The 15,743-nt window shown below is 42.8% G+C and overlaps 3 protein-coding genes across 3 annotated transcripts; all 3 read right to left on the minus strand.

Moving 5' to 3' along the window:
• Positions 1 to 3,401: 3,401 nt before the first annotated feature.
• Positions 3,402 to 4,517, minus strand: LOC102718716 (putative RING-H2 finger protein ATL50). Its single transcript, XM_040521218.1, has one exon. The coding sequence runs from the start codon at positions 4,350 to 4,352 to the stop codon at positions 3,876 to 3,878; it is 477 nt and encodes a 158-aa protein (XP_040377152.1). The 5' UTR covers positions 4,353 to 4,517; the 3' UTR covers positions 3,402 to 3,875.
• A 4,689-nt stretch (positions 4,518 to 9,206) lies between these two features.
• On the minus strand, positions 9,207 to 12,405 carry LOC102714984 (protein TRANSPARENT TESTA GLABRA 1-like). The gene is made up of 2 exons (XM_006647629.3): positions 11,200 to 12,405; positions 9,207 to 9,799 (listed from the first exon to the last, which is right to left on the minus strand). The coding sequence occupies exon 1, from the start codon at positions 12,266 to 12,268 to the stop codon at positions 11,204 to 11,206; it is 1,065 nt and encodes a 354-aa protein (XP_006647692.1). The 5' UTR covers positions 12,269 to 12,405; the 3' UTR covers positions 9,207 to 9,799; positions 11,200 to 11,203.
• A 306-nt stretch (positions 12,406 to 12,711) lies between these two features.
• LOC102715268 (mitochondrial import inner membrane translocase subunit Tim13) lies at positions 12,712 to 15,529 on the minus strand. The gene is made up of 2 exons (XM_006647630.2): positions 15,316 to 15,529; positions 12,712 to 13,146 (listed from the first exon to the last, which is right to left on the minus strand). Exons 1-2 carry the CDS (start codon positions 15,430 to 15,432, stop codon positions 12,997 to 12,999), a joined length of 267 nt encoding a protein of 88 aa, XP_006647693.1. The 5' UTR covers positions 15,433 to 15,529; the 3' UTR covers positions 12,712 to 12,996.
• Positions 15,530 to 15,743: the final 214 nt, after the last annotated feature.

Below are 15,743 nucleotides of genomic sequence, written 5' to 3' on the forward strand. Positions count from 1 at the left end.
CTAATAAAGGCGATGTGCAGTATATGCAGCCACATGTATCCCTCCGCGAGCCCAACTAATGGTCTCTCCTGGCCCTTACTTTAATTAATTGTATGTTTTTATATGCGTAAGAACTAAGAATTGCTAGCTGTTTGCACACGCTCTTGTACGTGGCTGTGTTTCTGTGCTACCAGCTTGTATGTCTCAATTGTGTTTTCGTTCTACCTTGTATGCTTTAATTCGGATCTTGTTTGGAAATGAGCTTGTCAAATATTTCTAATTATTAAGTTTCCCGTGCTGGCTACCACCACTTGAACTGGTGTATGAATATTGATGATTCGGACATGTAAAAGAACTGCCTTACTCTATACATGTAGGGAGCTTATGAATCAACGGTTCCCTTTTTTAAATGTTTTACGAATAATTTGCAGTCCATCTTTTTCTCATGATTATACACCAGAATTTGTTTTTTCATTTTTAAATTTAAAGTTGCTTTAATTTGGGTTTTTTAGCAAAGTTTATTTTATAGCAGTGACTTTTAGATCGCTAAGAATACATATATAAAAGTTTTATTTATAAATTATTTTTTTTACAAATATGGTTTTTGGCTTTTTCCATGAACCCAAACAATCACCCCTTCTTTTTCAAAGCAAGTACAGTATATCTTAGCTTGGTTGTTAGATAATTGTGTTTAATTCTCTCTAATGGCAAGTTTGCAACCACTAGGCTATACATCACTAATTTGAGTCCTCCATCTAACTGCAGTTTTAAACTTCCAAAAACTTCCATGGTATGCAAGTCACGCTATAATTTCAAGATATTTTTATTATTTATTTCTTCTTGCTCCATTTATATCACTCTCATGTAGCCTAGTGGTTACAGTGAACTGAGTTATTTCATATTAGGTTATTTGATGAGCTAAGGTACCAATTTAATTAAAATGATTACATATATCCGGTTGGATATAGGGATATTGGAAAAAAACACTATTCTCTAAGAAAAATTTACATCACTCTCATGAATGAACTGTGAGATACACATTAGTTTAGTCACAACTCACTTCAGTTTTAATAGATGACGTTGCTGGCTTTTGAACAACCTTTAACCATCCATCTTATTAAAAATCTATAATTGGATCTGGTATACTATTAAAGGTACTTTAGCAAATCTTACATAGTTTATATATTTGCATATATTTCTTAAATTAGACAAATGATTATACGTACGTCTAAAATTCAAGAACATAATCTATTAAAAACCAAAGACAATACTTCAGCTCTAGTGCATAAGTTGAAAACGATGTATGTTTGGAATCTTTTGTGGTGTATATATAAAACCTTTCCTCTACCCTCTTTCCTCCCCAACCATAATCCTCACAATTGTACATTAGCTCCATTGGGATCTCACGCAGGGTGGGTAGCCTACTTATCACAACTCTCCCCTCTCCCCTCTCCCCCTCCCCCTCCCCCTCCCCCTCCCCCTCCCCCTCCCCCTCTATGCATTACATAATAGTGTCATAAACACCTAATTCTCGAATTTGGGCAATGTTTTCCTATGTTCGACACACATGAAGGTACAATCAGTATCTTGTAATTTTAGTTTCTAATATTTGAGGTTAATTCTTGGCTTTCCTCATATGACTTCTTTTGTCATAAATTGCATTGGTGATTCAGGAACTTGTGAGGTGGATATAATATAGCACACGTCCACACGAACCTGTAAAACCCTTGCTTTGGCGTACAACCTTATGAAGTCTGTGAGGGACCAAGGCTAAAAAATACATGGAAACTAATCTTGATTAAGTGTATGTGGTGTTACGTCCACATGTAAGGAGTGAATGTTACATGTTGTATCAAATAGCTCCTTTTATATTTGTTTTTTTCCTTCGACTCTTCATATCCTCACGTCAATTCTCCATCTATTTCTTTTAAAAGTATTTTTTGTACCATTATTGTGCTTTATTATATGGTTAACAGAACATATATGTGTCTATGTGCCATCCTACTTAAGTATGTGGATACAATGTCCTAGTCAAATGTAGCTATGTAAGATTAGCCTCCGTAAACTGTCTGGCCTTGGTTCACATGGATACACAAATTAGGGGTGATTATTTGTTTTTTAAGAAAAAAGTTAAATGATATATTTTTAAAAATACTTTATTAATAAAATTTTTATATGTGTTCTTAGTAATCTAAAAGCCAAGCCTGTAAAATAAACTACAATGAAAAACCCCAAAATATACTCTGAACTTAAGGTTAAAATTTCAATTTTTGGCTCATAGACATAACTAGAAGCGAAAAGATAAATGTGTTGATGTACTTACAACTTGAGTTCTACATATTTGTGTACTAAATTACACATGCCGGATATGTTTACGTATTACCAACTTAATTTACTCTTTTTTGGTTGCCACTAATTTCTGCTGTCTTAAAAACCAGACTCTTAAGCTATAATGGATTATCAGGACGAACTCAACAGTCAATTGTACGGGACGTGTGGGACTTTTGATACCCTCTTTTGAATGAAAAACAAACCAAGCAATGTTTATCTCCAGAACTTCATTCCAGCTAGTACTGTTTAGTAATTAAATAATGAAAATGACATGACAATCTGAAGCATGCAGATGATCGTTATTTTTTCCTCACTTGTGAAGGTATGGGGTGCAGACTAATTGCACTGTTGAAAAAAGGAATCTGACCGAATTTGCCATAACCCATAATTAATCGGGTAGAATGTCATGTGCACTCATCAATTGATTGGTACGAACAAAGTGCATTCAATTTTATACAGAATTTTTTTTCTTCAGTTTCTGTGCATTGCTCAAGTGATAGTCTTTATCTCATACGGGAGAAGGTGGATCAACAGGCACGCAGGGCCATCTGATCATGGCCGAAATTAATTGGCGCTTGCTGATAGATGAATGTACTTTCCTTTAAGGTGAGAGAAGGGCTAACGCTGGAAGAATCCAATTAATGGCGCAAAGTACATTTTAGATTTAATTCAAACCGCTGGTCAGCTTAATTTCAAGTTAAACTAGCAAGTTAATTCCTCTTGTTTTAACTTTTAGACCATGATTTGGCGCATTCTGCTTCAATCAGTCAGTCGAGCCAGCTCTCTGGCCGTTTGTTTGTTGAAACGCAGTCAAGAATTTTTTTTAAAAAAATGCTTATGATCCAAATGATGCGCCAGTGCGAAGTGGAGATTCTGGACTACTCCTTCCAGTGCTGAATTGAAGGATCAAGATGCAAGCTTTGGAATGTTCCACAGTTATTTTTGCAACGACTAAGCTAGCTTCTGAAGGACAAATGATTCAGTCCTACAAAAACATAAAAGCATTCCATCCCAATTGATGCACGCATCATGAGCAAGTGGTTCTATAAATTATGCAAAATGGACCAGCCCAGCTCGGTTCAGTGACGTATAACCATTAGGATTCAATTTGCAATTAAACATACCCAAAAAGAATTAGCTGATAGCTGACCAGAAAAAACAGATAGTACAAACCAAACAAATCATTTGTCATTAACTCATTATATATATGCCACTGTACATACATGTTTTTATCTCTATGGCATGATCTACTTTTATCTTACAAGCAGTACATCTAATCATCTTGGTAATTACATGTTCCTCCCAATGATTATGCCAGGTGAGAGGTGGCAGGCCGGGGCCAGCAAACCAGCTGCTTGACTGCTTCTAATTAATTCTTCGCTACTGTCTAATCATCGATCCGTCCACGGCATTCGATCTGCTCGCGTGTAGTCCTCCAGCTTGGTAATCCGGCCTTGGCAGAAGAAAGAAGGGGAATTTAATTAAGGAGGGTTTGCCTCCTGTGGCAGCAGTAGTGAAAAGGCTGTGAAAATGGCGGTGTCGCGTCGCGGTCGCGGGCCACTGGTTCACCAGACGATGCCGGTGAGGCGGCCCCGTCGGCCTCCTCCTCCTCCTCCTCGCGGGCCGACGGCGCGCGCGCGCGGCAGCAGGCTGGCGCGGCACAGCGGGCACGTCAGCCGGCCGAGGTCGATCCACTTGTCGATGCAGCCGCGGTGGAAGGCGTGCGCGCAGTTGCCCAGCCGCCGCACCACGTCCGTCGCCTCCAGCGTCTCCAGGCACACGATGCACCCCGCCGCCGCCGCGTCGCCGCTGCAGCGCCGCTCCGCCGCGAGCTGGGCGAACTCGAGGGGCGGGAGGCGGTCCTTGACCTCGTCCGGCAGCGGGCCGTCCACGGCCGGGCGGCCCGACCGCTCCGGGTGGTGGCAGATCCCGACGACGAAGAGCATCAACTGGAGGGCCTCCTTGACAGCAAACAGAAGCCCGACGAACGCGACGAGCGGCTTGGGGATCGCCATGCAGTAGCACACGAGAGGGAACCCCATGACCCCGCTCTGGCTCGGCTCGCCGCTGCTGTATGCTACGCTACGCTGCACCGATTCACGCAAAAAGTCGCAAACAACGTACGGCGAGCCCGCCGGTTGAAGCAGAGGCCGTGCCAAAACAGAGCCCGCGGAAAGCAAAAGTGGAGGGAGGGAAGGATGGATGGATGGCCGATGGCGACGACGAAGTCGCTACCAGTGCGCGCGCTTATATGGAGAGCCAGCGGTCGCGGCCTCGGGCGCGCGGGTGGAGAGTGAGGAAAGTGCGAAAGACCGAGTCGTTTTTCACATGGTTTTGGTGGGAATGGGATAACGCACGCACGCGCGGCGCGGCGTGAAGGAAACAGAGGCGCCCGCACTTGCCGTACGTTTTTTTTACTGCTGGTACTACCGGATAATCGCGTGGCGTGGCCTCGCGGGCTGGGGTGACGCGTAACGGGACATGCCAACGTCCGTCGCGCGCGACTTGCGTGTGGCGTGGTGGGGGTGTGGGGCTGTTTTGAGTTTGACTGCCCGCCGCCTAGGTACTTTTGTGTGCGCGGGTGGCACATGGGAGGAAGAGTCGTGGCTTCACTTGTTCCGTCCGTCCTAAGGTATATAAAATTGTTAAATTGGATGTTACACTACCTATACCTATATCTAAATTTATAGCATTAAGTACATTATGATATAGTTACCAAAACTATAAATTAGATAATCGGGCCAGATAAGTTTTATGGGGGATGAAACTTCTCTCTCATCTTAAAAACTGATCCTGTTAAATCAGCAATTTTACTGATGGCACCCTATTTAACACGCACGACATATTTATAAAATATGCATTGAGACAAGCCGTAATCATAAAAAAATCAAGGTACATACGTTTTAAAAGTAAAGATTAGTGGGGCCTCGCGCAACATGACGGATGACGGCCTGACGGGCCCCGCTGGTCAGACGAAAAATTCATAGGTTAGCTGTTGCTTGTGTTGTCAACCTTTATTTAATTAACCCACCAAGTACTGATGAAGTACAGCACAGCACGAAAGTGGAGCCATATGCTTCGCATTTCTATCGGTGCTGCCTGTCTACGTACTGTGTCACTAGTCGTTTAAAGCGACAAGTCTTCTGCTCCATCTCTTAGAATTTTTAATATATCTTAAATTTAATTATTAAGCAATGTATATTATATATGTGTATATTTAAATTTATCGGTACATGTATGAATCTATATATAATATTATAAAATCTTATATTATAAAATAAAGACTAATTCACATCAATATTTTTACACTGTTAACAACAGTGCTTTGCAAGATAAGAACGATCGTAAGTTAGAGGTTGACGGTTGTAAAATATACGGAGTACTAACGAATGCTCGGCAAGAGAATGACATGCACTTGACGGTTGACACTTGACAAACGACACATATCCGTAAGTATGGCTCTCATAGAGATGGACGATGGGACCGTGGAATTGGCACACAGATGGCAGTATCAAACTTGGTAACATGGTGGGGAATAAGGTCTTGCTATTCGAGTAGACTAGGCACTGATTTTGAGCCAGAAAGAATAAATTCAAATCGTAGTACTCTATCCGATCCATATAAACCAAACTTAAAGAGAAAATATGACCACTTCAAGTATAATAAATCTGTTCATTATACTAGGATAGATCACGTCCTCTTTTAGATTTAGTTTTTATCGGATGAAGAACGTATAACATAAAGTAATTCTAACATAATAATACTTCTTGATACATGGTGTGAGTATATATAGATGGAGGAGATAATGAAGTAAAGAATACGAGGCAGAGCAACATGGTGTGAGTAGCTAGTATCTTAGGATATCCGCATTCCAATAAATCTTAACTAGTGGTCTCAGGCTCTCGGCTCATAAGACTATTAGGAATTCACACATCTTTTCTAATGTGGTTTCAGCTGAATCTAAGAAACAATCCACATAGCTATTATATCTCACATAGAGCATGGTCTTCCACTTAAGATGTGCTTGAGACACTAGAGTTCCATAGAGTTCCATATATAAGGTCTCATAAGACCATAATACTCATAGTCACGTCAGCTCGGACAAACTATGGTCATTAGCCATGTCACTATATTGGAAACAGTGATCTCCTAGGAAAAAGTTAGACAGCAAATCATGAGAGAGATGATGAAGATGATGATGCCAATTTGCTATACTGCTATGTGGTACTAGAGAGTAAAGAGATGATTCAAATGAAGTCGGAACTAATATAGTAGGAAACTACTTAATTCTCCTCACAATTGTGCATGATAGAAAATATAAATATAACAATACCTTCGTTGATCTCTAAAGATACAATTGCATTTGGTCCTATGTCACAACAGATAGATCGTTTTCTCTCTAATTAATAATATGGTTATTACAATACACCTTTATGGGTAGCCAGAAGAATTAGGCAGTTTTAGTCTGAAATATGAATGTAACAATAGTGTAGTTTGCGGTTTTGCACCGGATGTACTTGTGATTGCACTAATTATGGTTGATCAAAAATCTAAAAAATTACGCTGTTAAACCATATGCACCAGTATTAAAAAATAAAAAGCCAATGAACACCGTCCCTACTCCGTCCGGCAAATAGGCGCGATCAGCCCACCAACAGGACTCGCAATAGAGAAATTTAGAACTCTATTCCTACTTTCCTTCTGGAGAATTTGGACACATAGAAACGACGAGATTTTCGACAGGCTCGAACCATTGCCGGCAAGGATTCTTGCTAAGAGGACCTAACCTTATGGAGAGAAAGGTTTAGAATGGATGAAAGAGACATTCCGTCCAGTTGGAAACATGTTTTCACAAATGCTATCTCGCGCCTGTGAGCATCTCAGCACCCTCCAGTCCTTCTCTCTGTTTTGGATGTATAAAGAACATCTCTCACTACTAAGTGTGTCAGGTGGGGAGAATGCTACGCCATGACTCCCCGCGGCATTCGACCCATTCGACCCATTGTGTCAGGTGGGGAAACGAAATTTTTTTATTAAATAAACTTTTTTAGCAAGTAATTTTATTACTAAACCACCAGACAAAATTTTTTCAAAACTGAACATTTTAGCCACGTCAATATTGGTGGCGTGAAAAGACAATATTGCCATACAGTCTAGTCAGCGTAGCATAATCATTGTCGGTGGCGTGTCAAGACAATGCTGTCACGGCATCGACAATGATGTGGCAAGCTGTCGTCACGCCAATGTTGACGGCGTAGCCAAAAGGTTCATACAGTGGAAATATTTTTCCCGAAGGTTTAGTAATAAAATTATTATTAAAAATGTTTAAAAAATAAAAAAAAAATCTGGGGAAACTCTCCCAAAAAGCCAAAACGAACACAGCATGGCTCTAAAGCGTGCAACACGGTGATCCATGTCACAACATTATAGGCCCACAGTCGCCATCTATGCCCATTTCGTCCTGACGAGAAGAGGTTAAGGAGAGATCGGGGAACCTAGCTTGCAGGTTTTGAAGCAGAGCATCTTCTTGTCTTGTGGGCGCCTGGGCAATCATGGGTGATGGATCATGGCCTCATGCATGGGTACTCTCGCAAGCCCGTGTTACGAACCCCATCGGCACTGTGGCGCACGACGATGCACGTTCCAACCAATTGGGCTTTGCGTGTGCTGCGTACATGCATGGGAGAGCGCTGCGCGAATCCGGCGAGCCATCCACTATTCCACTCTGTCGTGGAGAGGCGTGTCTATAGTTGGCACGCACCCGCGGGGCGGGGGGCGTTCGCTGAGCGGTCTCTTTCGCGGTTAGGCGAGTGAGATGACACCGAGATACACACGGGGCGCTCGCGCGGGCGTGGGACGGTGGGAGGGGGGGTAGGATTTGCCGCGGAAAGGGATCGATTCGCCGTGTCCACCGTGCGATCGATCGAGTTGGCTGTTGCTGTCCGGGGCAGATCTGGGTCGCGTCGCGGTCGAGCCTCGAGCCGCCGTGCGTGTCACCGGTGTCGCACTCGCACGTAGGTTGGGTTTGTCCGGTGGCTGGAAAAGGGGTTCTCGTTGAAGATTGGAGTCAGAGAATCAGTGCGAAAAGCAAACGGTGCCGAATGTCACAAGCATTTGGCCTACGCGAGGTGGCAGGGGACGCAGAACAAATGAACAAATAAGATGGATTATGATGGTTGCACTGCTTGATGGATGATCCATTGAGGACGTCCAAATTAAAATCATGTTGCTGCCATGCTGATGGATGCAAAAGTGCCCCCGAAACATTCAGAGCTGAAAGGGCCGTCAGTTAGTTACGATGTTCAGATTGATCGATGGCAAGGCAACAACAGTATATGTGTTGCTCAAGGCAACTATATGGCCCAAAAAGCTAATTCAGTCCATTGTGTTGAAATTTCTCAGCACTGAACAGATGGGATTTTGTACTGTATCACCTAGAATTAGAGGCGAAAACACTGTATGAATATATAAAAAAACACTTATGCCAAGTTATAGGATAAAAAAGAACTAACAAGTGTTAAAATTAAAAGATGTTTTGGCCCTAAAAATCTTTAGGGTGAGCTTGGTTGACTGAATATCACCGAATGAGAGATGGTCAAGCTGGGTGAGTGTATGTAGTCAACATGTCTGGATGAGCTCATCCATAACAGGTAACATTAGTGATTGTTTAGCGATAATTAGTTATTTCATGGTTCATAAGTAATTACCAACTTTAAGTTAGTGTTAACCAAATAAAAAAATGAATCATTCTATCCATCCAACCAAACGTAAAATAAAATTACCATATTGAAAATATGATAGCTATTTTATGGTTCATAATTAATTACCGATTTTAAATTAGTGTTAATTAGTAATTATCCATCTAACTAAATAAAAAATGGATCATTCTATCCATCCAACCAAACATAAAACTAAATTACCATATTATAAAAATATGATAGACATATTCCATCGTATCTTGGCTACCAACCAAACGCACCCTTAATTAACCAGACGCACCCTTAATTACAAGCTTGAAATAATATCTTCAAACATGTCTTGTGGTTTTAGAGAGCCCCTTCTCTCCTAACTAAATCTTGCATATAAAAGACATTTTACAACCTACACATGATCGAAGTATCAAGAAATATAATCGAAGTGTAGGACAAAATGGACAAGAGGTAACCGATGAAACAACAGAGGAATGAATAGCACATGGCGAGCAAACAGAACTAAAGCCAGGAGCCTTTCAAATCCATTCATCAAATGATTCTTATATTGGCAGTCTAGCATCTATATCTCTATGTTCATAGGGAGCTGAATCTGCCAACACAGATAACTCCCACAACGTTCAAGTTGATGCTGACCACAAGATCATTCCTTGTTACTTCGTTAGGTAGAACAGAGACTGTCATGCTTTGCATATCAGGTCACCATCACAAGACACATGTAAACTGATGCTAGAGAAGAATTCCCAGGGCTTCAGAGTCGAACTACCATTAGAAAGCTTCTGCAGCGCAAAAATAGGTTGTTTTCATTTTTTTTTCATATCAAGTTTACAGGATAATATATAATATATTGATAACAAATATACGGTTAAATAAATGCTAGGCACCTGAAGAAGTTAAATACTTTGTAGTAGAACAATATAAAATTGCACGCCACGTTTCATTAATGTCCAAATTGTGAACAATTTGGAATTTTACATGGATTGCTTTGTGTTGCCAATGCTAAGGCAGACATTTGTCAGTATGTCAAGCTGGTATCACAGAGTATATCATCTAAGCAAATAATATGCAGCTTGCACCAGAAATAAGTCGTACAGACTTTATGGCTGTAAAGATTAATTACGCAATGAACTGCAGAGCGAATGAGCGATGTATCAAAAATAGGATACTAACTGATGGAACTACTCCCTCCATCCAAAAAATATAAGCACTTGTCGAGTTTTTCACAGGGAGTCATGAAATTAAATGGGGATGATTGTGATTGATTGATATAAGAAAAGTAGTTGGAGAAATTAAGCGAGAGATGGTTGTGATTGGTTGAGATGATAGAGCAAGAGAAATAGCTATATTTTGGGACAGGGGGTAAGATTCAAATAAACATACATATTACAAAGACAATGAAATAGCCAATATTAAAATAATATCCAGAAAAAGTATTTGAAGTGGGAGGAAAGAACATTTAACGGAAGGATAGACTGCAGTCAGACATACCAGATTTTGCTTACAGTGTTTAAAGATTTGATGGTATGCTAATCGAAATACCGGTTGCTGTGTTGGAAATTTACACATTTAGGAGCAGAAGAATGATAAGAAAGAAGCATAGTCAAATCAGTTTCTATTATATTCTTAACAGTCACAATATAATGTAGAGACCAATGCATAAATAGAACATAAGTCTAGGATATCAAGAAAATAAGATGCTTTCATCTTATCCTGGTCAGTGCAGGGTAACATTGAGGGACGAGGTGGTGCAGATGTGCAATCAAAGGATGAAATAGAGGACGAAGAAAGGTGACAAGGTGTCATCCAAACTGTTTCGATGCGGATTGATGTTACAGCTTGGTTTGAACCAATAATCTTTATTCGGTTAGTAGAGTACATTACCAATCGGGGCTTCTAGTTGTGTAGAACTGAGCCATCTTATGTTGTCAATCATTCACACGAGAAACAAATTCACCTTGACAGTTCATCACAAAATGAACATACCGAACAAAATTGGGGAATTTGAACACACATGACTGATCAATGGGACTACTTTTACAGTATAATGTGTATGCTTATGATCAATTCAATACTACAATCCCAAGATATCATACTTAATGTCTAAAATCAGCATTATTGAATCTTAAAAATGCTATTAATCAATAGACCACTTAAACCGTGAAGGGTCGAAGGAACCAACCTTGTCAGACCCTGAGCAATTGGACCTTGTTCTCAAAGGCGATCGACATCCACTCCGGGTAAGCGGCTGACCATTGAAGCTGGTTTATCTCTGCACCAGCATCATACACTAGCACAGGATCAATCCCCTCGGTCGGCACTGTGCCCGGCGTCGCGGGCAGCTCCCAAATCAGAGCTTGCCCGTCGTCCCCAGCCGAGCAAAGGTGCCTCGTGGCCTGTGGTGCCCAAGCAACCGCGTTGGCGCACGCCCGGTGTCTGTGTAGCTCGGCCACCGGCACCCCAGGCGCGCGCATGTCGAGCACGACGACGGCGCTGCTGTCCATGAGAAGCGTGGCCATGTAGTGGAAGTCATAGCGGTTCCATGCCAGCCTGAGGAGCGGCGTGTCCGGCCGAGGGCTCTCGTAGAAGATGGTGGAATGCTCCTTGTCCCGGAGGTCGAAGACGCGGACGGAGCCGTCGGCGGAGACAGAGGCGAAGATCCCATTCTCTCCCCAGGCGATATCGTGCACGGCCTTGTCGTGCGCGATGAGCTGCGTCTCGACGACGCCGCGTTCGATGTCCCAGATGGTGCAGGTGGTGTCGATGGACGCGGTCCCGATGCGCCGGGGCTCGGCCTCGTTCCAGTCGAAGGAGGTGAGGGGCGCGCAGAACTCGGAGGCGGACGTCTTGCGGTTGTCGAGGACGGACCGGAGCTCGGGCGGGGCGGGGTCGGCGGCGGGAGTGAGGTCGTCGAGCGGGGCCAGCCAAAGCCGGAGCGCGTCGGAGGAGGAGGCGAGCAGATGCGGGGCGGAGGCGGCGCGCGGGTGGAACTGGAGCTTGGTGGGCGGGTACGGGTGGTCGAAGGAGAGCGCCGGGAGGGCGCGGAAGGAGGGGGCGGACGGGTGGGCGGAGTCGAAGGAGAGGAGGGAGACGCGGTTGTGGAGGTCCTCGAGGAAGCTGCCGGCGGCGAGGACCGGCGCGGAGGGGGAGAAGGCCAGCGCGTAGACGGAGTGCGGCAGCTCACAGGTGAAGGCGTTCGGGTTCTGCGCGTCCGCCGCCCCCGCCGCTGCCGCAGGCTTGGGTTGCTCCATGGGAAATCGACGGAGAATCGCTTCCTTCGTCGGGATTGGTTGGATTTGGGGGGACGGACTCGCGCGGTGGCGTGATCGGGTCGGGAGATTAGAGCTAAGAAGAAAAAAAACGCGAGGCGAGCAGCTCGGGGTGAGCAGAGCAGGTAGAAGGAGGCGGCACGTCAACGCGCGCGTGCTCACCGGCTGGTAAACGTCGGCCCGGCACGAGGGTTGAACGGGGACGATGCGGGCACGCGGCCGCCGGCCTGCGGCAGTTGGTGGCTGCACCCGCAACCGCGCTCGATTCCACGGTGGGGCCACGCCGTCAGTGACTCGTTTGTCAACTTTCGACCGAGTCGGTTTTAACTCATGGGACGACGCAAACGAACATTCGGGAGATCGCCTTTGCCTCCAATGAAAAACTTAATGAGAACAAAACAAACGGTATATTATTCGTACGATTCAATTTTACTAGTTAAGTGATATTAATTAAATCGTACATAAAATAAAACAGATGGTTAAATCGTACGCATACCAGTTTAAACTTGCAGTAGCTACAGAGGCAAACTGCAAGGCAGAATTTGCCGCTTTTAACAGCTGAAAAGCCAGCTTAGCTAATATTTGCCACTTGATTGATGAAGCTTTGTTCTCTTTCTCATAGTTCAGAGAGACAAAAAAAATAAAAAAGTCTGGAGAACAAATTTCCCCCATTTTGATTTTAAGCCAGCAACCCAGGGTTACATCTTCACTCAGCGTGTGGAACTGAACAAAGCTCGGCTGACAATACCGGTTGCCTCGATGTAACGGTCAACGCAGCGTGATATGCAATTGCTCTCGCTCCCGCTCAAGCTTGATCCTGGCTTGGTCACACACTTGGCAAAGCACTTGTTCCCAACAGTCTGTAACAACAACATACAAGACAGTAAAAATCATGCTATGTGTTTTTAACAAATAAGCAATGCCTGGAATTGACTTGTTTATTTAATAAGGTTTTCCCCCTTTTTCGCATGTAACCTGTATTACATATAGCATGATACTTACCAGCAATGGTACAAACACTTGATGAGAAAAATTAATCAATCACATGTCAAACTTAATAGTAATAGTGCACTAGTTCACCCAACATATCTGCTAACTTTGTGTAATTTTTTATTGTTGCGGCAGCAACTGTTAGGACTCTATACTGAGTACAAATATATGGATGCATATCAAAAGGAAAGACGCATTAGAATCTCATCATAGCTTTAAGCAAAGGATAAGCACTTGAAATAGCAGAGCCAACAGTCAGAAGTTACAAAATTCAGACCTGTAATCTGAAATCTAGGTGACTCGATGTCCGTAGTCTAGTCAATTTATGTAGTTCACTATTATACCTATTAGTTACAGGGTCCAGTCTTAGATATATACTGCATCCTAAGTTCCTTTATCAGACCTGCAAGGTTGTCAACACTGGAGAGGACAAAATACAGGACACTGGGAGAAGGTACCAAACTCAAATATGTAATGTGAATGATGATGAGTTTGATGCGCCTAGTATGATAAATGATGATACAGTTCACCAATATCTCTTGGTACTTAAAGTGTGCATTTGGACTGTTATTGTACTTTTGGATTCTTGGTTTTCTTGAGATTCAAGAAGTCATCACCGTGCATGATAGGACAAGTAAAACAAACAAAACAAAACCATAGATGAGCGAACACATCAAATTGCATAATTGATTTGGATGCAATGGACACCAGTATGATGACTTCTGTCAGTATGCAGAATGGTATTACAATCAATAGATACAGTGAGCATGAAAGCCATAGCATGTGCATGTTGATTAATAATAGTTTACTTAAGTGATTCCAAGTTAATAGTCTTTTTCCAAAACAATTGAAATCAATTTCTAAGTTTTAGCAATCCTATGCAAACAAGCAGGACTTAGAAGTGAAATGGGATTGTTGAGCATAGATTTAACCATACAACTAGGAAAACAAAAAATAGAAAACATCCTATGGCAACCGCTGTAAAAGGAAACTGCTGTAAACATCACCCTAATGAATCTATTGCTAAGCTTCTTGTGCTCATTACTAGTACTAGAATATGGACAATCACAAAACAGGATATCTATCGAATAAAACCTCGGCACTACGAAAATTATTGTACCTTGCAAGAACAATGAGACAACACCTAGACATCTCCGAAGCTAATTCCACCCCCAAATATCTGCTTTTTCAAGATGCTATTACCGATAGTAATGAGGAACAGGAAGGTAAACTTCACTGGTAGCTTTGTGTACATCTTTTGTTGTGGCAGCAAGTTAAATTAACAGTTCAGACTCCGTGTTGAATTCAAATATATGAATGCAAATGTCACCATAAATTTAAGCAAAATACAAGCACTAGAACATTGAAGGTAACATTAGAAGTATCGAACTCAAGTCTGTAATCTAAAATCTATGAAATCTAGGTCCAGTCAATTTGAATGGCTTACTATTATATTTATTGGATGTATATGGTGAGTTTGATGCATTTAGATCAATAAACTGATAAAAATGAGCATTGAAACAGTTGGATGTATAGCTTTGGATCCTTGTATTTTTATTTTCTTTTTGTGAAATCAAAGAAATTATTGTATAACGTTATAGGACAAGAAAAAACAGAAAAAAAATCAGCATATGTGCCACCACATAAAGGTGTGTGCTTGATTCGGGCGCAGCAGAAATTAGTATGATAGCTTGAATCAGTATGCAGAACGATATCACAATCAATGAATCAATGGATACAGTGAGCGTGAATGTTACAGCATGTGCTGATTCCAAGTTTATAAACCTTATCATAAGCAATTGAAATCAGTTTCTTGAGTTTTAGGCATCCCATGCAAACAGGAAGACTAATGAGTGCATGGCGATTGAGCATAGATTTAATCATACAATTACGATGCAGAAACTAGTAACCATCCTATGCCAGCAGGATTAAACTGTATTGCACACCAATCCGGTAATGGGGCTTCTGCAGATTTGGGCTCAACAAACCAACTGAAACTGAAAGAGCGGAAACGATTTGGGTGGGAGGGGGGGTCTCACCTCAAGGAACTCCTGGGCGTACGCCTGGGCGAGCTGCGCCTTGATCTGGTCCATAAGCACCTCCGGGTTGGCGGAGGACCCAGACGACGACATCGACGGCGACGAGAAGGAGTCCATGCCGGCTTCCCCTTCTTGCTTCCCAAGCCTTCCGAGGATCCTCCGGCGCCGTGCGGGTTTTGCACAGCGGAGGCGGCGGACGACCGGAGTAATAAAACCCTAGCTTTACTGGATCAGAGCTATGAGGCCCACGACTGAGGTTTAGGGAGCAAGCTAGGCCCACATTTATCCCCCAAGATAAAATAGGCTAAATAGCCCATATTGTAATTGGGCCATACGGCGGCCCATCTAGTGGCAATGAGAGAATTTAAGCCTAGTAATGGCCCACTCACATAGATGACGGGCCCGCTTCATCTTCGAAGTTTTTTTTC

The sequence above is a fragment of the Oryza brachyantha genome, chromosome 2 (genome assembly GCF_000231095.2).
Source record: "Oryza brachyantha chromosome 2, ObraRS2, whole genome shotgun sequence".
Taxonomy (NCBI): domain Eukaryota; kingdom Viridiplantae; phylum Streptophyta; class Magnoliopsida; order Poales; family Poaceae; genus Oryza; species Oryza brachyantha.

What these genes read in the sequence shown, in the direction of transcription:
- LOC102718716 (XM_040521218.1), bottom strand. Translation starts at nt 4,352, where the DNA reads ATGGGGTTCCCTCTCGTGTGCTACTGCATGGCGATCCCCAAGCCGCTC.
- LOC102714984 (XM_006647629.3), bottom strand. Translation starts at nt 12,268, where the DNA reads ATGGAGCAACCCAAGCCTGCGGCAGCGGCGGGGGCGGCGGACGCGCAG.
- LOC102715268 (XM_006647630.2), bottom strand. Translation starts at nt 15,432, where the DNA reads ATGGACTCCTTCTCGTCGCCGTCGATGTCGTCGTCTGGGTCCTCCGCC. An exon ending in ACGCCCAGGAGTTCCTTGAG is followed by an intron (nt 13,147 to 15,315) that starts GTGAGACCCCCC and finishes TTGTTGTTACAG; the next exon opens with ACTGTTGGGAACAAGTGCTT.